Source organism: Ambystoma mexicanum, chromosome 4q (genome assembly GCF_040938575.1).
Source record: "Ambystoma mexicanum isolate Mex_15411 chromosome 4q, UKY_AmexF1_1, whole genome shotgun sequence".
Taxonomy (NCBI): domain Eukaryota; kingdom Metazoa; phylum Chordata; class Amphibia; order Caudata; family Ambystomatidae; genus Ambystoma; species Ambystoma mexicanum.
The window spans coordinates 841442558-841467092 of NC_090928.1; the positions used below are offsets into that span (position 1 = coordinate 841442558).

General features: G+C 49.8%; 1 protein-coding gene across 2 annotated transcripts in view; it reads right to left on the reverse strand.

Annotated features, from left to right (window-relative positions):
* The window catches only part of PPP1R21 (protein phosphatase 1 regulatory subunit 21), a 1307116-nt gene that overhangs the window by 820602 nt on the left and 461979 nt on the right, over positions 1 to 24535 (reverse strand). For both annotated transcript variants that reach the window (XM_069608410.1, XM_069608409.1), the window contains one exon: positions 8256 to 8348. In XM_069608410.1, coding sequence (XP_069464511.1) covers positions 8256 to 8348 — 93 coding nt within the window. The remainder of the gene's footprint in view (positions 1 to 8255; positions 8349 to 24535) is intronic.

Below are 24535 nucleotides of genomic sequence, written 5' to 3' on the forward strand. Positions count from 1 at the left end.
TGGTGAGGCACAGCAAGTCGGGTGTTGGGCCAAACGGAAGATTGTCTTGAGGCTAGTTGGTCCCTCCAGCCCAAGGGAGGAAGTCGTCCCATGTGGGTCTTCCAAGTCGATTTGAAAAAAGAGCCAGCACATCTGCAGGGCTTCACTGGGCACTTCACGGTGCAGAAGGGTGTTGCTGGCGTCTCTTCACATCGTCTTCTTCTGATGTTCCTCTCCCTCCAGTGATCGACTGCCTCTAGCCCCAAAAACCTTGCTTTTTATGCTATTTCCCATTCATTCACAGCCTAGGCTGTCAATCACACAGCAGGGTGGCTATCCCTTTAGGACAGCCAGCCGGGCCTATCAGGACTGGATTCACTCAGGCACACCGAGAGACAAAGGACAGGGACGCTTCGGGACCCACCCTCACTTCATGCCTTTCCAGACACACTGAAGCCTGGGCGGGCTTCAAGGCTTAAGGCCGCCAAAGGCAAAAACACACAAAGGGCTCAAACTGGTTTCAACTAACAGAGTAAAAGCCAAGAAAGAACTAAAACAGAAAATGGTGAAAAAAAGACAGGGGCCATTTTGGACAAATTGGTCACCCATGGGTGCTCTACTGCAGCTGAGAGTTCAGCCTGAGGTAGAAATGCACACTGGTAGTAAAAGCAAACCACTGCCACCAGCCATTTAAAGTATGTTAGTGTAACAAATTGTTTTTTACATGAGAAGTGGGATAGGGAATTTCGAAGTAATCTCCAGCACTCCACATAGGGTCGTGTGTGCTGGTCCCGCAAAGAAAAAGGTAAGTAAGACAGGGATCATCGTACTATTCTCGGGAATGGTAGTTCACCCAAGAAAATGTTATTACACATTAAGAGAAGTTCAAGGGACTTCTTAGTGGCACTGCACCTAAGGTGCCGTGTGCCACGATACAAAAAGCAGATGCCTAGAGATTTTGTCAGACAACATAAAAAAGTAAAACACAAAAATCCTAGTCAGGAAAAATACATGGAGTGAGAAAAAAGGTCCCACTCTCTCAGGAGGAAAAAAAAACACAAGTCCTAAATCCAGCAAAAGAGCTGGGGGTCTCTAAGGTGAAGGGAATATGCACAGAAATGAAAATTCTACATAACATCGGCGAGTTCCCCTTGGCTACCACAATGGTCTAGCGGACCAGTTCAGGTACTTTACAATCTATTGAAAAGGCATTCACTGAAATGGAGACCTGGGTTCTTTATTAGTATGAACAAAAACATTTGTCATAACAAAAACCTGTTTGCCATGGCTTTATGCAGGACCAAAAATAGAATGCGTCAACCCTGGGGAGGAAATCAACTGATTGTGCCTGGCCCCAGTTGATTGAGAGGTTCCCAGGTGTGCAACCAATCCTTGAGTCAAACAACGTAAACTGAATGATGCATGCCTGTAAGGCTATATGCCTGAGAATGGTGTGCCCCTGTGTAGTTGTAAGTCAACCTCTGTTGAATGACAAGACACCAAGCAGCGAAATATCATCTTCATACAATGATTTATCGGCTGTGTATCAGAGATAAATTGGTGCTAAAATAGCGCAGAGAAGTGTTGGCGAGATGAACAAGTTACTTTCTTACCTGGTAACGTTCTTTCGATGGGATGGTCCGACGACGTATTCCATATCTATGACAGTAATCACCACAGCTGTGCTGCTTCGGAAACTTTTTCGGCGTCTGCGTCCTGCGTCGATGACGTCGATGCGCCGCCGTCGAGGACCTCCTCCGACGTCCGACGTCATCCGATGTGATAAGTAGGACGCACGACGCCAGTAGCCTCAGTTGTAGTTTTTTCCCCCAGAACGTGTGACAATAGCCAACTGCCAGTCCGACACAAAGCCTTGCGGAACGTAAGCTGCAAACGCAACAGAAATTCTGCAGCGGGGAAGGCAGGGCGGGAGCGATATGGAATACGTCGTCGGACCATCCCATCGAAAGAACGTTACCAGGTAAGAAAGTAACTTGTTCTTCGAGGGGATTGGGTCCTCCGACGTATTCCATATCTATGACAGACTCCCAAAGCAGTACCAAATCAAGGAGGAGGGAAAGAATTTAGAAACAAAATTTAGAATAGCCAATCAAATAGCAGAGCAAAGGACCGCCTTGCCAAAGGCCAGATCCTGCCCTCTGATGGAATCGAGGGAATAATGCCGCACAAATGTATGCACTGAAGCCCAGGTGGCAGCATCACAGATGTTGCGAATAGGAACACCCCTCTGCAGGGCAGTAGATGCAGCCAAGCCCCTGGTAGAATGGGCCCGCAAGCCAGCCGGAGGGTCCTTGCCCGCCAAGCGGTAACACTCCGAGATGGCTAAAATAATCCAGCGGGACAAAGTCTGTTTCGTCACAGCTTGCCCCAAGCGCTTACCAGCGTAACCAATAAAGAGTTGATCGTCCACTCTGACCCGGGACATGCGAGAAACATAAAAGCTCAAAGCTCTCCTAGGATCAAGCCTATGGAGCCTCTCCTCTTCCTTACCAGGATGCGGAGGAGGATAGAATGCCGGAAGAACAATCTTCTGGGCCAAATGAAATTCCGTCACTACCTTCGGAAGAAAAGAAGGACGAACTCGAAGGACAACCCTGTCCTTGTGAAATACAGTGAAGGGTGGCTTAACAGAAAGTGCCTGTAACTCACTCACTCTGCGAGCGGAAGTAACCGCAACTAAAAACACAGTTTTCAAAGTCAACAGCCTCAAAGGGCAAGAATGTAACGGCTCAAACGGAGCACCCATAAGAAACCTAAGAACAAGGTTCAAATCCCAACCGGGCACCAGGAAAGGCGACGGAGGGAACACATTAGTGAGCCCTTTCAGAAACTGTGAAATTAAAGAGATTTTAAAGTAAGAACATTCTTCAGATGAGCGCTTAAAGATGGACAGCGCCGCCAGGTAACCCTTAACGGTACCCACTTGCAAGCCCCTGTGGGCCAAAGAAAGCAAAAAGGACAGAACCATGGGGATGTCACATGCAAAAGGATCCACATTCTGAACTCTGCACCAGTCGCAGAACTTACGCCAACGGCAACGGTACAGAGACTTAGTTGCGGGCCTTCGGGCCGAAAGCAACACCTCCATCACGTCTTCAGGGAGGTCCCAATCCTTATACCTCAACCTTTCAGAAGCCAAGCGTGAAGGTTGAGGGATCCGACCTCTGGATGGAGAACCTGACCCCCCTCCCGTGAGAGCAGATCGTCTCGGTAGGGAAGACGACGTGGAGGGCAGATGGACAAGTCGAGAAGGTCCGGGTACCACGTCCTCCGAGCCCACGCCGGAGCAATGAGGATCATCCGGGAACCGAACTTCCGTAACCTCCGCAGCACTTGCGGGATGACGGGGACCGGAGGAAACGCGTACAGCAGCGGGAACGACCACTCCACCACGAACGCGTCTCCTAAGGCTCCTTTTGGAGGAAATTCCCGCGAGCAAAACCTTTCGCACTTCCGGTTGACACTGGAGGCAAAGAGATCCACTTGAGGGGTCCCCCAAAGGGCGAAGATCTCCAGGAGAATCTCCTGAGCCAGCTCCCACTCGTGAGAGATCGTGCTCTGCCTGCTCAGAGCGTCCGCCGTCACGTTCTCGACTCCGGCCAGATGAACTGCCGAGATCGAAACTTCCTGCTGGATGGCCCAGAACTCGAGCTGCATCGCCTCCCTGCACAGAGGAAGTGACCCTGCCCCCCCCTTTTTGTTGAGGTAGTGCATGGCCACTGTGTTGTCCGTCAGGATCAGGACATTCTTCCCTCGCACAGTCGGCAGAAAAGCCTTCAGGGCTAGCCTGACGGCCCTCAGCTCCAACAGATTGATATGGAGTCTGGACTCCGACGGAGACCAACGACCGCTGACTGTCAGCCCGTTGGCATGAGCTCCCCATCCCGTGAGGGATGCATCCGACACGATCGTCACCTCCGGCCAGGGAAGCCAAAACGGAGCCCCCTTCATCAAGTTGCCTTCGACGGCCCACCACAGAAGGTCCCGGGCGACCGAGGGCGGCACCTGAATCGGGTCCGACATCCTGCCGGAGGACTGCGACCATTGCATCTTGAGTGCCCACTGCAAAGATCTCATTCGCAGGCGAGCCTCTGGCACCAGAAGAATGCAGGATGCCATGAGGCCGAGCAACCTCAAGAACTCGAACGCTGGGAGCGTCTGGGCATGCTGAAACTTGCGCACCATCTGCTGAATGTGAAGAGCCCTCACCTGGGGAGGAAAACACTGCCCCAGGGAAGTGTCGAGCACTGCTCCGATATACTGGAGCCTCTGCGTTGGCGTCAAATGGGACTTCTTTAAATTGAGGGAGAAGCCCAGCCTGTGAAGGGAGTGGCAGGCGACGGACAGATGATCCAGGACCTGCTCGGGAGAGCTCCCCCTGATCAACCAATCGTCCAGGTAGGGGTAGACGTGAATCCCCCCTTGCCTGAGATGCGCTGCCACCACCACCATGAGCTTGGTGAAAACCCTCGGGGCGGAGGTCAAACCGAACGGCAGGACCCGAAACTGAAAGTGCGAGTCGCCAACCGCGAACCTCAGGTACTTCTTGTGCTTGGGATGGATCGGCACATGGAAGTAAGCATCCTTGAGGTCGAGTGACACCAACCAGTCCTGAAGCTGAAGGGCCTGGAGGACTTGAGAGAGAGTAACCATCTTGAACTTGTCCTTCCTGAGGAGTTTGTTCAAACCGCGCAAGTCCATGATGGGTCTCAATCCCCCGTCTTTCTTGGAAATCAAAAAATAAGGGGAATACCATCCCTTGTTCCTCTCCGCTACAGGCACCAGTTCTATGGCGCCTTTCTCCAGCAGGGCTTGAATTTCCTGCGCAAGGAGCGGATCCGGACACTTCAAAGAGAGGTTCCCCGGTGGATTGTCGCGAGGCCTGTGCCGAAAGGGAAGACAGTAGCCGTGGGTTATGATCTCCAGAACCCACACATCCGAAGTAATGGCACGCCACTCTACAAGATGCTGCGCCAGCCTTCCCCCAACCGGCGAACCATGGGACAAGGCCTCATGACTGAGTAGGAGCGGCTGCGGCGTTACCTGAGGGCAAAGAGGCAACTGCCCGAGCGGCCTTGGCACCACGGGTACCCTGTCGTCCACCTCTGGTACCCCTGCGTTGGCCCCTTTGACTGCCAGCTCCTCTCGCTCTACCAAAGGACGAGTAATAGCGAAAGGAGCCACCCCTCCACTGCTGTCCCCTAGGACGAAAAGGCGGAGGTTGGCGAACTGCAGCGCCCAATGACTTCGCTGCAGCTTTTGAGGTCTGCAACCTCTCAAGGCTCTCGTCAGCCTTGCTGCCAAAAAGATGTTCACCATCAAAGGGCATGTTGAGGAGCCGGGACTGCACATCAGGAGCAAACCCCGACTTCCGCAACCACGCAAACCTGCGTATCACGGTGCTCGCCGCCATGGACTTACTGACGCATTCAGCTAAGTCCAAACCCGACTGAACGGACTCACACATGGCATCCTTACCATCCTGGACCAAAGCAAGGAAACCAACCCGTTCGTCCCCTTCGGGAATATGTTCAGCCGCTAACGCCACACAGTTCCACAGAGTGTGCGTGAAACGTGACAAGGCACAAATGGAGTTGGCCGCCTGAAGCGCCATACCACCAGAAGAAAACACCATCTTCGCCCAGCCATCAAAACGTTTGTCGTCCCTATCAGGAGGGATGGTAGGGTACGACGCCTGCTTTGCCGGGGCCGTGGCCGCCTGCACCACCAAACTTTCCGGAGTGGGGTGCCTGGTCAAGTAGCAGGGGTCGCCACTGGCTGGACGGTATTTCCGCGACAAGGATCTGCCCACTGCCGGGAGACTCTCCGGAGCAGTCCAAGCCGCCGCCACCCTACGCTGTAAAGCCATATGGAATGGCAGAACCGGGTCAGATGGGGGACCAACATCAAGGATGTCCGTCAGATCATCCTGCACAAACTCCCCTGGGGGAGCAGACCAACCCAGATACTCAGACACCCTAGCCATAAGGCGCCGGTATGAGGAATCGGCATGGGAGCCAGGCTCAGGCCGACCAAATTCCACCTCCGGAGAGGTGTCCAGACCACTAGCATCATGCAGCGACTGCCTCAAATCGTCAAATTGACTATGGCCCGAGACAATGTCATCCGGCACCTGATCAGGAACCAGGCCAACCGAATCCTCATCCGCCTCCGAAATATAATCCAAGTGGTGGAAAGGCACCTGAGAGTGCCTGCTCTTAGCCAGAGCCTTCCTAGGGGGTACACCCGAGACACGGGGCACCTCCGACACGAAAGGCGTCGATGGCGTCGAGCGAATCGGCGCCGCCGTCGAGAAAACCGGCAACGGCGCCGAGAGGATCGGCGTCGACGTCGAGGAAATCGGCGTCGACGTCAGATGCAGCGCCTCCAATATCGGCGGCGTCGACACAGCCCTCGAAGCCGGAGCCCCGAGCGTGTCCCTCGACGACCTGAACGTCGACGGCTTCGACGACTTCCTCGGAGCCGGAGCTTCGAGAAAGCCTGTCGACGCCCTCGACGCCTCAGACGTCGATGTCTTCCTCGAAGACATCACAGGTGCACACGGTCTCGATCGCGTCGAGGACCGGGACCTGGAACGGGTACGGCGAGAACGAGCCTCCTTGTCCGAACGGGACCTCTCCCGTGACTCGTGCCGACCACTCTTGCGAGCGGCGTCTCTCGACCTCACACGGCCGACCCCACTCGGGGGCGCGGACGGTTGAGTACCCTGCGACTCAAGAATCGCCAACATTTTCTTCCCGAAGGAAGCCCATTCCTCCGGCGTCGCACGGCTGGTGGGATAACCGACGTGCCGGGCAGAGTCCTCGGAAGAGGACCTGGAAGGCGACCGGTGACGGCGCTTCCGAGAACGCCTCGAAGAGGCAGAGGAGTGGCGAGACCGACTCCTAGAAGAAGACCGACGAGACCTCCGACGATGACGCGGAGAGTCACCCCTCGAATCATCCGTCGAAAGCCCCGCCGACTTCGACTTCCGGGGCTTGGACACCCGACCTACCGACAATTTCTTCTTACGTTCGCGTAAGGCCTTGGAAGTGAGCGACAGGCAGTCGACACAGTCATCCGTGTCGTGGGCCTCCCCGAGGCACCAGAGGCAGGCGTCGTGCGAGTCAGTCACCGACATCTTGGACCCACACACCCCGCACTTCTTGAAGCCCGGACGCGGGGTTGAAGACGAAGTGGAAGACATCGCTGCGAAGGAATATTCACAAACGAACAGGCTCGAAGAACCAGAAAGAACAGAACTCCAAAGAGTCGAGGCTAGAACCGAGAAACACGAAGCAACACGTTCGCGGAAAAAACGGAACTGAGGCTACTGGCGTCGTGCGTCCTACTTATCACATCGGATGACGTCGGACGTCGGAGGAGGTCCTCGACGGCGGCGCATCGACGCAGGACGCAGACGCCGAAAAAGTTTCCGAAGCAGCACAGCTGTGGTGATTACTGTCATAGATATGGAATACGTCGGAGGACCCAATCCCCTCGAAAGGAGTTTTGGCTAACAAGTATAGTATTCCAGTCCTATTTGATGAAAGTTTAATGGCATTTGTCAATTCTTCTCTGAACAGGATTATATTAATGATATTTTGCAAAGGCATTACATGGCACACTTGTAAATAATGAAACTACCATCTGCAAGCTTGTTCAACAACGTGGGAAGAAATGAATATGTGTGTGGCCTCTTCAGGCAGAAGTAGGAGTCATAGCATCTTGGTGCATCATACATTCTGCCGGCAGACAAGTGCAGGCTTCTTGAACATTTCACAATCGTACAACATGTGAGTCAGACAGCCCCACAGCTCAAGCTCCTCTGCAGGGGGTCATGTTCAGGATAGGGTCAGTGGGGGCTGACAAGTAGCAAGGGCAGCAGCAGTACACTAAAGAGCATGAGTAATACTTTTAAATGGAGGCACAAGAAATAGCCCAGTAGCAGTGGGATCCCAGTGGCTCACAGGACGTATGTATAGTGAACAGCCCTGTACTTGATCAAATGATGAGGTTAATTAAATGAGAGGACATGAAAGTGACCTATTATACAGAAGCCAATATATTTGTGTGCAAACTGCTGGAGAGCATAAAGTGCAACAGAATTAAAGAGAAGCACACTTTTTTACTGCACATTCTGGTTTGTTTAAACCGGGGAGTTATTCCTCTCACTCGAAGCAGACATTAAACCGTATTATTGTGTTCCTTTCTCTTTATGAAAACAAACACTAAGTGATACTTTTGGGACTCACCTTTCATTACATCATGAAGCCCATGGAGAGCTGCAGAAATCTGTGTGAATATGGAACTGTAATTATTACGGAGCAGACCCTCTGGTTTTGTGCCTTAGAAAAAACAAACAGGTCAGTGGTAAATTTAAAAATTCAGATGGTAAATTTAAAAATTCAGATAACATATCAAAGCAACAGTAAGTCATTTGGAGAAAAATAACAACGTGTTTTGTTAACAGCTGCAACGCCCAGCATGTCCTGTGCACAGAACCTCTAAAGCAAACCTGTACTACTTGCATGCACAGTGCATACCAGCCCTGGCAAGGGGTAACGTTTAGTCACTCCGTGCACATATGAGACATACACAAGTTCAACTCTCTATTCGTCAGATCAAAAATTCTTTGCAATATGAACAAACGTCCGTTCAGTGAATAAATGAACAGCCTGCGCTAAAATGCACCATTTGCCACTAAATTACCAGAATATTTCTTTGGGTAGAACCACCAAATGTCTCTTAAAAGCGGCTTTTAAAAACTTCAGCGTTGTGGCCAATTGTCCTTTAACATTCACCATTTTCCATTTGATTTCGTGCAGTTATATTGGGGAGAATCGACACTTAGCACCCATTCTACCTACACCTATAAAATGTTTCTTAAGCCCCAACATATTTTCGACAAATTCACTGGCCTAATGTGCTTCATAAATGTCACATTTATTACTCAATGTTTCAAACATTTTTTCGGGAAGAGACATACAAATACAGTAAACAACAACTTATTTGCAAACCGTTGCCAAGCATTTGGTGAATACTCTTGGGGCCAATTTTAGGCCGAAGGGCAAGGCCTTGAACTGGTAAGGTTGCCCCTGAATGACAATCCGTAAGAACTTAGTGTTTGCGATGAATGGGGATTTGGAAGTAGGCATCATCCAGATCAAGGGTTGCCAGGAAATCCCCTTCCTCCAGTTGGTCGAGTACGTGCTGCAGCATGACCATTCTGAACTTTTGGGATTTGAGAAACTTATTGAGGCGCTGCAGGTCTAGGATCGGGCACCACTCCCCCAACTTCTTCCGAAGCAGAAAGCATCTGGAGTTCACTCTGGAGCCCCAGAGGCACCGGTTCTACTGCCCCTTAACTTGAACCTCCTTTAGCAGTTGAGCCAAATGCAGTTCTTGTCTAGTGACAGGTGAAATGTGTGGGCATCTGTCCTAGAATTTCAAAACGTGCCCCTGCTGAAGGACATCGAGCAGCCAATTGTCTGTGGAGATCTTTCACCACTGACCGACAAAGTTTGATAGTCGGCCTCCCACTGGGGTGCAGAAGTGGGGGCGCAGGTCCAGGGCCGGCTTAGACCTGCCTGGGTGCCTGTATCCTGGATGGGGAGCAACAATGACGCTGGGAGCCACTGTGTAAGCATGGCAGCATCCCCTATAAGCATCCTGGGTGGTACAGCGGGAAGGCTGATAGGGGGGTGGTGAAACTCTTTGAAAACCTGAAGACTCTCTGTTGGGCAGAAACCTGTGCAGTTCCCTTAGGGACCACTGCAAAAGATTTAAGACTATAGGTGTTGACAGTAAACCCACTTGGTAGCAGTCTGTACCACCCAGATTTACCTGGTAGCTGTGGCTGAGCAGTCAGACTTCCCTCAAGAAGAGTTAGGCAGTATGCAAAGTATACACAATAGGCACTCAGATACAACAATACAAGCAAACACTGACCAGAGCTTTGGTATCAAAGTATATAATTATTTATTTAAAAACACACCGATTGAAACACTCCAGCACTCTTATTGTAAAAATATTCTAAACAGTTACTATTGTAATATATACACCCCTTTTCCCTTATCGGATAAATCACAGTAAAACACCACTTATTTTCATACAGAGGTGAGCGCTTAACTAGATTGCACTCCAATAAGTTTATGAAAAAGGGAGGGAAAAAGACAGAATATGGAAAGTTACACCACTCTAAGATTCAGGAACACTGTTAGCAAGGCAGAAGAGCAAAAAGTCACTGGTGAGCCAAAGTCCAACGGCTGGGCCCACTCTTAGAGAGAGCAGAGCACAAATGCGCCCAAGATCATACAGTTACACTATGCTTAGAAAGTCTTGCAGAGGGTTCAAAAAGGGTTTAGAGAGGCTTTAAGAAAGTTTAGCCAGGGTGTGCCAGACTAACCCAGGTTCGAAAGCCGGGGGCTAAATCTACCCCGTACAGTCGGTAGCAAGGGAAGCCAGGCGGGACACGGTACCTTAAGTGGGAAGGATCCTCCAGCGGTGGCAGTTGTTCCTGGTAGTGGCTGCAAGTTGCGTCGTCGTCCAGGGGAAGAGAAGATCTCGACTTGGAGGAAAGATGAAGTTCGTTGCACTACCAAGAGAAGAAACCAGCCGCGGAGTCTTCCGGTTAAAGGTGGTACCTTTATTTCGCGGTCGTGGTAAAACGTGGTATCCCGGTTGCCGGGGTGCTTGGCACAGGCAAGGCGGCCACGAGGTACGTCGGGAAGGCGAAAAGACGGTGAAACTGGTTATCCCCACCAGTCAAAGGAAGAAGACTCTCCGGCGGGAGATCTCCCCTGTCGTTGGGAAAAGTGGTAAGGCAGTCCAGCAGGGCTCCACCGGTGGTGGTGTCGTGGCAGGTCGGCTCAGCTTCTCCCTCGTCGGATTCTTAGGTCCTGTGGCGACTTCTGAAGTTCCAGTCCCCAAAGCCCTGATTTTATGCAGCAAACCCCCATTCACTCAGCCTAGCTGTCACTCAAACATGCTAAGTGGTGGGATGGAGTGCGACTTGAGTTGCCTAGGCAACTCAGTCCAGGGTGCCTAAATTTCCCTCCACCCCTCCTACGTACCCCAGACAGAGTGGCACCACTTTGGAGGGCTTCTGTGGAGAAGCCCGCAAAAAAGGGGAACAAAGAGCTCGACTTGGGTTGGAGTCACAGAAGAGAACACAAACGCCATTTTAGAATCAGGTTTTGGCAAAAAATACCAACCGGAGAATTAATATTAATTAAATAAACCGGCGGTATGTTCGAGGCTACCGTAAATAATTAAATAAAGATAGTAGCCTAAAACAATGGGAAATCCCATAGGAAAATATTCGCGGTTGAATATAAAAAGTAGTATCCACTGCCACCAGCCAAAACTCGATCAGGGGGGACGGAGACGTGCCCCCTCGACTAACAGACCCCGGGGCAATTGAATTGCCCCAGCCAGTACGTCCACAATATGATGGTTTGTACTGGTTCTGTTCAGAATGTGAGACTAGTAAAGTCAATGGTGACTTTACATGCCCTGGGAGACAGTAGTCAGTCCCAGGGTATGGAGTCTATACTGGGGGGTCACTATGACACCCCTGTGTCACTGCACTGAGGGTGCTGTGTAACACATCACAAAAACACATGAAGCCCTATGGAGTAAAAGACCCCATAGCCCATTAAACACATCTAGATTCAAAGAAACACACTCAAATCATGCCCAAGAGTGAGGGTAAAAGAGTCTCACTTTTGGCAGGAGAAAAAAAATAAACCCCAAAAATCCAGCAAAGCTGCTGGGGGACTCACTAGGTTAGGAAATTCAGCCTAAACAGAGAATTCTCCCTAACACTCTCCCCTTAGAGGAAAGAAAGGACAGCCTCCTCTGCTGAAGGGTGCCCAGAGAACGCACCGTCTCAGTGTCAGTCTTTATGGCCTGAAGAGTTTCATCGACCGCCTTGCCAGACAGGTTGTCACCATCGAAAGGCATGTTAATTACCTTGATCTGCACATCTGAACGGAAGTTGGTGGCCTTGAGACAAACCTGGCGATGGAGGCCCACACCATTCCCCACCTGGCAAAAGCCTGGGTCTGCGATGACCAGAGCAACGGTGATGGTGTGGTCAGAAGCCACCTCCCCCTCCTGGCAACAGGGCTAAGGCTTCAGCCTTCTTGTCATCAGGGAGGAAGTCTAGGATGGGCCCGAAACGTCTACCACAGCTCCCTGTCGTACCTTGACAGGATGGTGAGGGTGTTGGCGGCATTGATTGTCGATGCTTTTTACCCTCCTGGTCCGGAGGCACCATGGACGAAGAAGAGGGGTTTGAAGACTGCTTCTAAGTGGCGGCCGAGACCACCGAGTATGGTGAGGGCTGGGACTTGAGGCACCTTGGGGCCGAGTCTGGAACCCAGTACTACTTCTCCAACCGGTCACGCTTAGCAGGAGTGGTATTAGGAGCCTTCATTACCGCTAAGCCGTCCTCCCACATGTCATCCAACAAGCAAACCGAGACAATGGTCTTCTTAGAGGACTCCTGTAGTTCAAAAGAAACCCTTTCTTCCAATACCAGGTTGAATAACTTGGCAGCCTTTGATATCAGAGTGGAAAGAACCAATCTCATCTGCGTGAGAGTCCCTGGCGGGCGCATCAACATTCAGGAGTTCCCAATCAGCAGGAAAGTAGTCATCAAACTCATCTGTGTGTGTACCAGTGGCAACAGTGTCTGTGTCCTGCTGATCTGGTTCCTCGATCACAGGGGGCATCACCATTGGCCGAGAGGTGACAGTGGTTTTATGAGGCATGTCGGCTGAGCCTGAGGAGGACATGCAGGGCTTATTGCCGAAACAGGAACAGGAACAGAGGGCCGCCGCTGCTTGATTTCGGCTACCAGTGTGTGCAAGGTGGTCAGAATGTTCAAGGATATGTCCTGTGGTGCCCGCGCAGGTGCAGCAGGTGCATGAGCCCTTGGAGGGCTAAACGGTTGGGAAGGGCTGCACGCCGGTGACCCCTGATGAGGCCTAGGCAGAATGGGGTCAAGTCTCCCTTGGCCCCCTTCCAGATCCGAATAAAACCCCTCTGGAAGGTCTACTTCAAAGCTGGTGTAGATTGCTGGAGAATTTCTGGGTGATCGCAGAGGTGCCAGAATGAAGAGTGGTACAGCCTTGGTAAGTCTGGACAGGAAGTCAAGAGCTGGAGACGTATCTCAGTAAATCAGAAAGTGGCGACGACTGGAGCAGGAAAAGGTGCCGTTGTTGACGGGACTGTTGTCGGAACCGCTGATGGTGGCCTAGGCGGCAAGGAAATCCTGGGTGTGGTAATCGTCGCAGTGGTAAAGGTATCAGTCATGGATGAACTCTTTGGTATTGCAGCCGTCGAAGGAAAAGTAGACTTTGTAGACTGAATACCTCGTTAACGGGGCGACGGTCTTGGTGGATGAAGTCCCGATGGCGTCGAAGGGTCCTTCGATGACTTGTTCTTTGACAAAGGCCTGTGCTTGGCCGCTGACACCAGCGTCTTTCTCGCAGATGGAGGCAGCTCACCTGCCGGTAGGATAACCGTCAACAGAGCTGGTGACAGCGACCAGCTTCTCTGGGTCCCGCAGCCACATCGACCGTTTATGAGGAAGGTGATGCAGAGTGTGATTTAACCTTCTTTAGGATCATCACCAAGGAAGCATCCTCAAAGGACCTAGACTTCGTTTTGCTGGAGGGAGCATGCTCTTTGGACCTGCCGGCCCTGGAAGAGGCAGGACTATGCCCAGAGGCCGAGTCAGAGACTTTCCCCTCTTCGATCCACGCCACCAACCTCCCATGTCGGTCCTTCCGTTTCTTCGAGGAAAATGACTGGCAAGTTTGGCATCCGTCTGCATCGTGGTGGGGATGGAGACAGTAAATGCACTTGAACTGTCGATCCGCGATGACGATATTTTTCAGGCTGCAGTTGCCAAAGGACCTGAAAAGACTCTTATAGGTGTCATCCGCCAACGTGTTAATGCAAGGCCCAAGCCTGGGTCTGTGATGCCAAGAGTTGGAGACACGACTATGATGGAGGATCTTTGCTGGCAACGAGTCCCCACTGCCGTTAGTCAGACCGTGATGGCAAACGAAGGGATGAAGACATTTCTCAAAAATAGCCAAAAAGAGCTAAAAGATAGCATTTTCCGAGGAATGAAGCACAAGGACTAGCAACATGAGAAACGTGTGGTAAAAATCGGAAGACACCCCCCCCCAGTGGTGGAGCTTAGGAGGAAGAGTGTCCTTGGCTGGGCAGTATGAACCAAAGTAACACTGATAGGCCATAGAGGAGACTAGCAGTTTTTTGTAGATTAAAGCTACACTGCTTTATATGTACTGAGGATTCCCAGCCTGACGTCGGGGAATATTCATGAGCATGTGAATCCATGCAAGATCCCATGCTGGAGAAGTTGGTATAACAGAAGCTGATCGACTGCAGTATTCTCAGATCAGACATTGGGTATCTCATCCCTCGATCAAACTCTCAGCCAACAGGAAACGTACACCATTAAAAGCTCATTGCCCGCTATTCAGAAACACATGATTTTCTCCCTATATGAGCTCCTTTTCAAAATGGGTGAACACAAGATTTTGCCCAATAGACCCCAAAGCTGCGGTCTCAACTATGATGGGATCTTACCTACTTTTGCTTTTCGGTCTCAGGTAGAGGGGCCTGGTATAAGACACTTTACAGATAGCATCTACTCCGAGCAGTCTCCATGCAATATTTTCCCAGACCCCTGACGAATGTTCGAGAGGATGTGCCGATAGGTGTGCCCCCTTAAATATATGGTGGTCCTATCACAATCTAACGTGTTAGTGGAAGGATATGATGGGCACCATCAGAAACATCTTGGCACACACCGTCACTCCTGAACCTGCAGTGCTGGTTTGGGTTTGAGAGAGGATGCTCTAGAGGAAATACAAATGAGGGATTGGAGAATACTTGTAAATCACGCACTAACTGCTCGTTAATGCATTGCGAGTTGGTGGTGGTCTAACCCTCCTCCACCTATATTTTGGGTACAGAAGCTCTGGGAATTGATGGCCCTAGACGCAATTACTTTCCTCTCAAAATCAGCCGGGGAAGCAACTGGGAACCAATCATATCCTATTTGAAGAGCAATCATAATCAATTGGCCTGTCCACAGTGTCTTTGGGCTTTCAATATTGTCCCAGACATTGCTGTAAAGGGATGGTGGATTGTTCTTAGGGGGGGAAGGTCAAGGGTCCTCCCATAAAGGCATTACAACAAAGTCTTCTGGCCCTATAGATTAGTCGGCATGGGGAATTGTCAGAGGGGGCTGACCCTGTGGGAAGGGCGCAGGAGGGGAGAGAGAGATCTACAGGTGCCAGCTTCTATTTTCTTTTCCAGTTAGCACAATGTATTCCGTACCTTCAATGATAAAATAAAGATTAGACATAACATTTATTAAAGTGGACAGTATATAAAATAACATCTTGTTTTAGTTTATTACAAATACAGGCCTGGGTTTTTGATCTGGACATCCTTATGGCTGATTCCCAGCATCAGAAAAGGAAGTGGAGGAGCTGAATAAAGGAAATGCAAGACATCTCTGCCTTGACATTTAATATCTGTGATCAGAGAAACTGCTTGACATGCTCCATGTCTACAACAATGTAACAGACTCAAGCTTGTGTTGTATTTAGAATCTTTTACCAATTTTGTTCTTTGTTTTGATCTATTTTTAATTTGTATTCTAAGGTTTTTAAATCCAAATATACATATTTATTTTATAGTTAAATTGAGTATCGCGATACATAGGAAACCCAAAACATTAATTGCTAATAACCTTTTACTCACATTGGGGGCGTGGCTACGGTGCCATGGAGTAGGTTGCAGATCCCAGAGGCTGTGGGATTGCAGCTTCCTAGTGACAGAATCGTAAGACGAGCAGCCGACATGAGGAACAAAGGAGATGGCGCTGGAATCGAGTGAACAGACCTATGGGGCAGTGACCGGGCCCCTGCGAGAGGTACTGCTGCTGCGGGAGTCAGACGCAGCGAAACATCCTCGGTGGCGCTGACTGTAACTGGTAACGTTGTGGCAGCTCGGCAGCAATCGTGGACCGAGGAGGACTTGATACATTGTGGCTATGGACAAAGGAGTTACACGAGACGCAGGCTTTGCGTAAGCAGTGAGAGAGCCCAGACGGGAGCTGCGGCCGGGAGCTGGACCACATCTGATAGTGAGCTGCCTGTATCATTGTGCATCATTATAACCGAGCCAGATGTATTTTTTCTTTTGATACGAAGCTTCACGATATGCGCCATACGAATACAAGATGGCGACCGGCCACCAAGGAAACAAAGGAATGAGGGGCGGCCCATAAAACTCAAGTGTGCCCACATGGAGATAAACGGTACTGCTGAAGGGGCACAGGAGACCTTATTGCACATAGCCTGTAGCCGACTGACAGGCTTGGGGAAGTAGTGGGACGGAGCGCAACTGATGCGTATGCTCAAGCGGTCCTGGGAACCCAAGGGACGGGGAAGAAAAGGCAAACACCCATCTGAAAAGCACAGAGCGTGAGGAGTGCTCCGGTGGGGGGGCTGGGGAGCAGAAAGAAAGTGAGTGAAAAGACGGCAGCGAGCTGCATGCAGGCTCTGTTGCTGTTGCCAGCGTGTGGAAGCAGGGCAGCACATCTACTCGCAGTCTTCAAAAGTACACGTGAGGTGTAGCCTGTAATTCATACAGGTGGGGACAATTGCATATGCCATCGTTGACTGGTGCAGAGAGGGCCAGCACAGTAGGAAGCAAGTGCTGGAAGAGGTACATAACTAAGAGCAGCGCTGGTGCACGGAGGGTCCTGGGGCCGGCTGACAGTGTTTTTTTTTGTTGGCCTGGCTGAAAGACTTGTGCCCAAGGCCCTAATTTGGAGTGCCCATCCCCAAGAACAAATGGTACTGGTGTGATCAGGGTGGATGTGTTGCCAGAAATAAAGGAGAATATAGGAAGACCCTTTCATTGTAAAAACTGAAAGGGGTCAGGACCTGATTTGCCCTGGACGGTCGCTGGATGGCGGCATAAGTAGTAAGGAATCAAGCAGGCAAAGGGAAACGCTGCGGGAAAGTATCATCAAGGCAGACATATAACACCGGGCCCCATGGAGGTCTGAGGCACAGTGAGGTTGGCAGAGAGGGTGCGCCTAGTGGCCTGCTGGAATCGGCTAAGGGGCCATTGATTACGGAAGTCAGAGGACGGACGTGGGAGGACACAACCCACTCGAAATGCAATCTTTCATGCCACCGCATATCGCAACTTCCTGAAGTAGATGCTTCAGCGTCTGACTGAACCGGTGGAGGCACGATAACACTGCAAAGCTGGAACCAGACACGCAGGGAAGTTTGCATAATGTCAGTGAAAGGAGCGAGGGCCAAGAGCAAACAACCCACAATGGAGACCTTTGCAAAGATATAAAGGACTCCCTTGACCCCAGTGCACAGTGTGGCGGCGGCTTCCGTGGAAGGCACCCCAGAAGGAGAAAACCAGCAGGTCCTAGCCGCCATAACACAAATAATGCGAAAGAGGTCCACATACTAAAACAACAGGTTGCTAACCTTGAAAACCGAGTGGAAGAAGCGGAAGGAAGGGCAAGACGGAATAACATCCGGGTGGTCGGCCTGCCAGAGGGAAAAGAAAGCCCAGATCCCACGGACTATGTGGAGAATATGATTCTGCAAGAGATAGGGGCCGACAAGCTCTCACAAGGGTTCGCGGTTGAACGTGCACATCGGGCCCTGATGAGGAAGCCACGGCCTGGGGCCCCAAGTTTTATTATCAATCTTCAAAATTTCTTATGTTTCTTGTCAAAGAGTGTCTTAATACACACAATTGCATGCAACGTTCATAACCAGTGTGGCTATATGGGTTGTGACCAGGTGAATGTTTCAAATTCATTTATACTTCACATAGGCCAACCCCGGACATACCAGTACCTCTGCTTTGTTGTGATTATGGGGCCCCGCCGCAAGCAATGATTGCGAAAATCCTGAACTATAAAGACAGGGAGAAGATCCTGGAGTATTTTCGTAAAGGGGGAACGATAGAAAGAGCATCCACTAACATCACAGTGTATCTGGACTATACTATGTTGGTGCAAAGGCAGCGGTATAGCTACGTGGCGGTCAAGAGGAGACTGCGTACGGCTGGTATCAGGTACATGCTCTTGTACCCGGCGAAGCTAAAAGTTTTGCACAAAAGCAAAGCGCTCTTTTTTGATACCCCAGAGGAAGCAGGGAAGTGGCTGGATTTGCAGGGCTGTCCAGAGCAAGACGAGGAGCAGGATCGCTGGGAGCACGATAAGTGAGGAGAATGTATCGAGAACACTGAGGGGATAAGCGGGAGGGGAGTCCTAGCATGAGGCTTCGGAATATTTGAACTGTGTTGTGTAGCTTACGGACTCAGTGACCCCGTTGGACTGGAATATAGCGAATAAAATGCGCAAGTGAATCGGGTAGCACCAGTCGTAGTAAAATTAGAATAAACGGGAGCGACAGGATGAAGGCAACCTACCCCCAAGAATTAGTAGTAAGGCGGCCATTAGGGCGACTTTACCCTGCTGAGCCGCGAGTACAGGCTTTGCCAGAAAGGGCTAGATGCGGGGGTGCCTGAGAACCAGGGATGGAGCTGGGCAACAGTTGGGGAGGGTGTTGTTGGGAAAAGGTGGGGAGGTGGGAGGGTTTGTAGTGTTCATAGTTAGGGGAAGTTCATGTTGGGGTACGAGCCTACATAGACGAGCTAAGCAACTGGAGTCAGATTGCATAGGCGGGGTAAGAAGAGGGACTCGACCATGCCATGGGGGATCTTAAAATAATCACTTGGAATGTTAGGGGACTCAATAGTTACCTGAAGAGAAACAAGGTTATGCTATACCTACGGAGGCAGAAGATAGATATTGCCTTGTTACAAGAGACGCACTTAACGTGAGATAAGATGGAGATGATTGGGAGGAAATGGAAGGGAACTGTGGTGGGTTCGTCATACTCGGCTTATGCTAGGGTTGTGATCATTTGGGTGGCAACACGCGTCCCGTTTCAGCTGTTACAGACGCTGGTTGAGTCGGACGGAAGGATTGGCGTGGTGAGGGGATAGGTGGAAAATAGGGAAATAAGTGTTGTAAACACGTACGCCACAAACCAAAATACAGCAGCGTATTTCAAAACCCTGTGTAATCATCTTAGCATGTGTGTGGGGAGTGCAGTGATTTGGGGTGGGGACTTTAACTGTGTATTAAACCCTAGGGTAGACAGATCAGATGGAAAAATTGATAGGCCCGCCTCGTCGGTTGCAAGACTTTGGGCTGGAAGATGTATGGAGGGAGCGCCATCCTTGTGAGAGGCAATACTCGCATTATTCTGCCCCGCAGCAACTGCACACGAGGCTGGATTATGTCTTTGCCACCCCAGAGATACTGACAGAGATCATGCAAGCTGAATATAAAGCTAGGGTCCTCTCGGATCACTCGCCCTTGATACTTAGATGGCTATGTTGTCCCACGAGAGCAAGAATCCCGACCTGGCGCCTCAGGGCAGAGGCGCTCAGAGACCCCCTTTTAGGGAGGACATGAGGGAGGAGATTGTTAGCTACTTTGAGACAAATATGGGCAGCGTGGATTCGGCGGGCACATTGTGGGAGGCTTTCAAAGTTGTGATGAGAGGAGTGGCCATAGCAAAATCTAGGGGACTTCAGGGAGGGATCCTGGCGGACCTGCTTGAAACTGAGGGAGAACTGGAAAGGGCACATAAGGGCAAAAACAGTACCAATCAGAACGCTGATCTGATACTAAGACTGCAGCAGAAGCGCGCAGGGCACTGGGAGAGATTGTGTAACCTTAACAATAAAAAGTACATAGAAAGACAGCATGCGGGTGGAGATAAGCCAGGAAGGATCTTAGCATGGTTGTATAAGAGTGAAACCCCTAGACCCTCGATTAGATCAATAATAAGGGAAGATGGAAGGGTGGTGGATACCCAAGAGGGAGTTAATCAGGAGTTTGCAAACTACTATGGGCTGCTATATGGGGATGATGGGGAGGATAATCATGCAATGATAGTAGAAACATTGGAGGAGATGGGATTGCCGCAGATCAGTGCAGAGGAAAGAGAAGAGTTGGATGCACCAATTACCCTAGAGGAACTAGAGGAGGTGGAGAGACAGTTGCCAACTATTAAGACCCCGGGGGCGGATGGACTCCCAAGTGAATTTTACAAAATATTTAAGGACGGGGTGCTTCCCCCTCTGTTAGACATGTTGAATGAGGCGTATGAGCTAGGCAGACTGCCAGAGTCACTCAGAGAAGCGATTATAATACCACTACCCAAACCTAACAAGCCAGGGCATAGCTGCAGCTCTTATAGACCCCTGTCGATGTTAAATCAAGACAGTAAAATTCTGACTGCCGTTTTGGCAAACAGGCTAAGTAGAGTCATAGGCAAATTAATACATCCGGATCAGGCGGGCTTTGTCCCCAATAGAAATATTTCTAATAATGTTAGAGGGCTCCACAGAGTCATTGAATATGGAAACGAAAGTGAGGACGAGCTGGCAATTGTGTCGCTGGATGCGGTAAAGGCCTTTGACTCGGTCAAATGGCCATGGTTGTTGGCGTCCCTGGCTGGCTATGGGATAGGTCCAGGATATCTACAGTGGGCTAAAATGTTACAGTGAACCGTTGGCCAGAGTGAAAACAGGGTCGGTAATATATGAAAGGTGGAAACTCCGTAGGGGAACCAGACAAGGCTGTCCATTGTCCCCCATGCTTTATATATTGGCCCTGGAACCCTTAGCGATTTATTTAAGGCAACAATATGACCCGATAGGCATCCCTGTGGGAGATGAACGACACCTGATATCCCTATATGCAGACGACATACTATTGTATTTGCGGCACCCAGAGGAGAACCTCCAATACATTTTGGAGGTGATGGGTAGGTATGCGGAGATATCTGGTATAGCGGTGAACCCTCAAAAGTCAAGCATGTTCACATTAGGTGTATATAGAGGGATCCCCCTGAAACAACTACTGGTGTTGCAGTTACCATGGGCGGCCAGTACATTTCGCTATCTTGGAATAGATATATACCACACGGTGGAAGAAGAGCACAAGCGCAATACAGAGGTAGCCATTCAGAAAATAGAGAATTGCATGCGGTTTTGGGTAAAGCTGCCTTTAGCAATGATGGGCTGTGGTGCAATGTTAAAGATGGTGGTCTTGCCTAGGCCCCTGCATTATTTCGGGAACATCCCGTATTTGATACCAAAGAAGTTCTTTAGTAGACTGGACAGCATATGCAGGGACTTCCTGTGGCAGAGTACACGAAACAGAGTAGCCCTCTGGAAGCTACAGAATTTTTACGAGAAGGGGGGTATAAAATTGCCTAATTATGAAGTCTACTATGTTGCAAGTTAGCTGCAATATGTGGCTAAATGGCTCTCGGAGGAGGCAACTTCTGAACACAGGTTGCTCATGCGGGACTGTTCCCCATTTTATCTGAAGGAGAGCATGTGGTTCCCGCTAGCAGTAATGGACGGGCGCCCAAAGATGATGGTGCTTGGATCAAAGATGATGGTGCTTGGATGGAAGATGTGGCGTAGGGCTTGTCAATTGATGGAGAACCCATACCCGTGCTCCCCTCAGGTGTCACTGGTTGCACTGGCGGGCGGAGAAGAGCAGTTAAGGATGATAATCAGAAACCACTGGGAGCCGGCTGGGATAGTGACAATGGGGGATATTTGGCAGGATGGGACTATAACAGATTTCGAGGAGCTGTGGGCGGAAACTGGGCTACACAGTAGCCAGTATATCACGTATCATAGATTGGTGCGAAAGATTAAGAGCACGTGGCCTGAACTGGTTCTGGAAGAAGAACCAGACGCCACTATGGACACAATATACAATATAGCGGAGGGGGGACATGAGACCTCTAGAATATATGAGATGATGATGTCTAAAGTGGGGAAGGAGGTGGCGCAGCTAAGACTGGAATGGGAAGGGGAAGTGGGAGCCCCGATGGAAGATGGGATGTGGGAACAGGTCCAAGGGTATCACAAGAAGGTGTTGAGGAACGCAAGACTTCAACAGATGCAACTGTATATTATGCATAGAGCGTATCTGACACCCCAGAGGAAAGCCAAGTTCAAAAATACAGGACAGCAGGCATGCCCTAAATGTGATGAGGAGAACGCGGGCATGGTGTATATGTTTTGGTCATGCCCGATTGTTGAGAGCTTCTGGTGGGAGGTCGCCCATAAACTTGCAGAAAAGGGTATCAAGATTGTGGTAGATACAGTGTGGGCCTGCCTGTTAGGGGGATTCCCTAGGCCACAAAAACTTGGGCATGTAAGCAAGCTGAAAGATCTGGCATATGCGCTTGCGAAAAGGAGAACTGCTATGGGATGGAAGACATGCCATTAACCACGATTGGAGGTATGGTGGAAAGATTTACAGAAATGGACGGAGGCGGAAACCATGGTATGGCAAGAGGCTAGAAGTGCTGGGGGAGAGGAGGAGACTGAGAACTTGATGGCTTGGAAACTATTGATAGCCGAACTATTTGGGTCAATGCAAGACCCATCGGAACCCGCGGAAAGGAATATTCTAACACAAGATGCAAGAATAGAACATCAGTAGAAATAGGCTCGTAATGGGGGGTGGGATAAGGGTAGCAGTGAACGTGATTGAAGAATGTATAACTGAGACGGTACTATATACACTGCAAGTTTGGTTTGTAATGTTTCTTTAAATACTTAATAAAAATGTTTAAAAAAAAAAAAACTCCACACACTCATGCAGCCCACCGGCCTGGACATTTTGAGAAAGATCCATTAAAAAAAACGAATTATTATGAAAGTTAAAAAATGTGGTTTCAGCCTAGTCCCCATTCAATTTCCCATAGAGGAACAATTACACATTCAAGTGCACAGACAAAACCGTTGGATGGAACTGGACAAGGTAAGAAACAACTTGCATCAAGCATTGACACAACTTCCGGGGGTGGTCTGGAATTACTGCGTCCAGTAGTTTAAAAACATATTTGACAGAGAAGGGGGGTCCCCATTGTCCCAAAATTATAGCTGTATCTCCCATGGCGCATTGCAGCACACAGGCTTTTCATGACTTACCTGTTCGATGTGACAGATAACCGTAGGTATCCCCATGGCTACCCGAAAACAAAAAAGGTACAAAAATGCCATTTTGGGGGTAAAAAAACGACAACATGCCTCCAGTAAAAGGAAGAGCCACTCCCTCCACAGATGCATAACAAGATGTTAAGCATACAACCACAGATGACAATGGTACTCCGAAAAACTCAGGCAGTAGAACTGGAGATGGTGTAAAAAGTAGAAAACATTTCATTCTTGCCAAGATGTGTTCTGCACATCAGTAACAAATTCCATAATGAAACATGGCAGAAGGATCTCGCAACAATGCAAAAATGCCACGCTTTCCACCCCAACACTTGGCTTCTTCAGGCAAAGTGTAAGAGCATTTAAAAAAAGCATAAAGTATTTTAAGTCCACTACGAGCAATACACACGACATGGTAACCGTGCATCACACATACTCCATCCGGGTATACGCTCGCAAACGTAAGCATGAAGTAAGCATGAAGTATCGGCACCTTTCTGCTCAGTGTTCTGCTTTGATCCACCTACACTGACAGTACAGGCATAAAAACTATTGCATACAATCCCTTCCTCCTCGTACCCTCCCATCTGTCATGTGTGCTTCAACTTCCACCCCCTTTAACTTCCCTCGTCTCTTTTGCCCTTTTCTACTTATTGAAAAACCAGATTCTGGGTACCTAGATTGTGGGCACAAAGGGCCTCATTACACGGACGGTGGTAAGGGTTAACGGTGACCGTTAATGGTACCGGTGACCGTTAACCCTTCCGCCTTACTACGAGGTCCCTTTGCGGGTTGCAGAATTTAACGCCTGCTTTTTGCAGGCGTTAAAAACCAACCCGCAAAGGGACCATGGAGCTAATTACGGTACCGCAATTGCGGTGCCGTAATTAGCACCTTCCCCATTCCCATTATGCCCTATGGGTCAAAAATGGGAATGGGGGAAGGGGGAATTACCGCCCCACCAACCTTGGAATAGGGCGGTAATTCCCCTTTTCACCAAGGCAGTGCCGGTATTTTACTGGCATTGACCAAGGTGCTAATAGCACCTTGGTCCACCGCCGTCCGTGTAATGAGGCCCAAAATGTCATTCTTGAGACATTCATCAATGCTATAAGACCATTAGAGTAGTAACTGGCGAAGTATTAAAATCTAACAAAATAATGCTATTGTAGCCTAAAGAAAACCAGTAGGCTCTGCTGCTTTTTAAGACCATCAGATCCTCAGGCAGCAAGAGTGGCAACACTCATTGAGGATTACGGTAAGGCATAGTACCCTTGAGTCCAAAGTGATTAGCAGGGTAGGTGAAAGCAAGACAATCGCAACTCAAACAAAAAACAAATGGTGCACATATGGCTCACATTAAGACCACCACCATGGGTTATTTTCCTTTTTG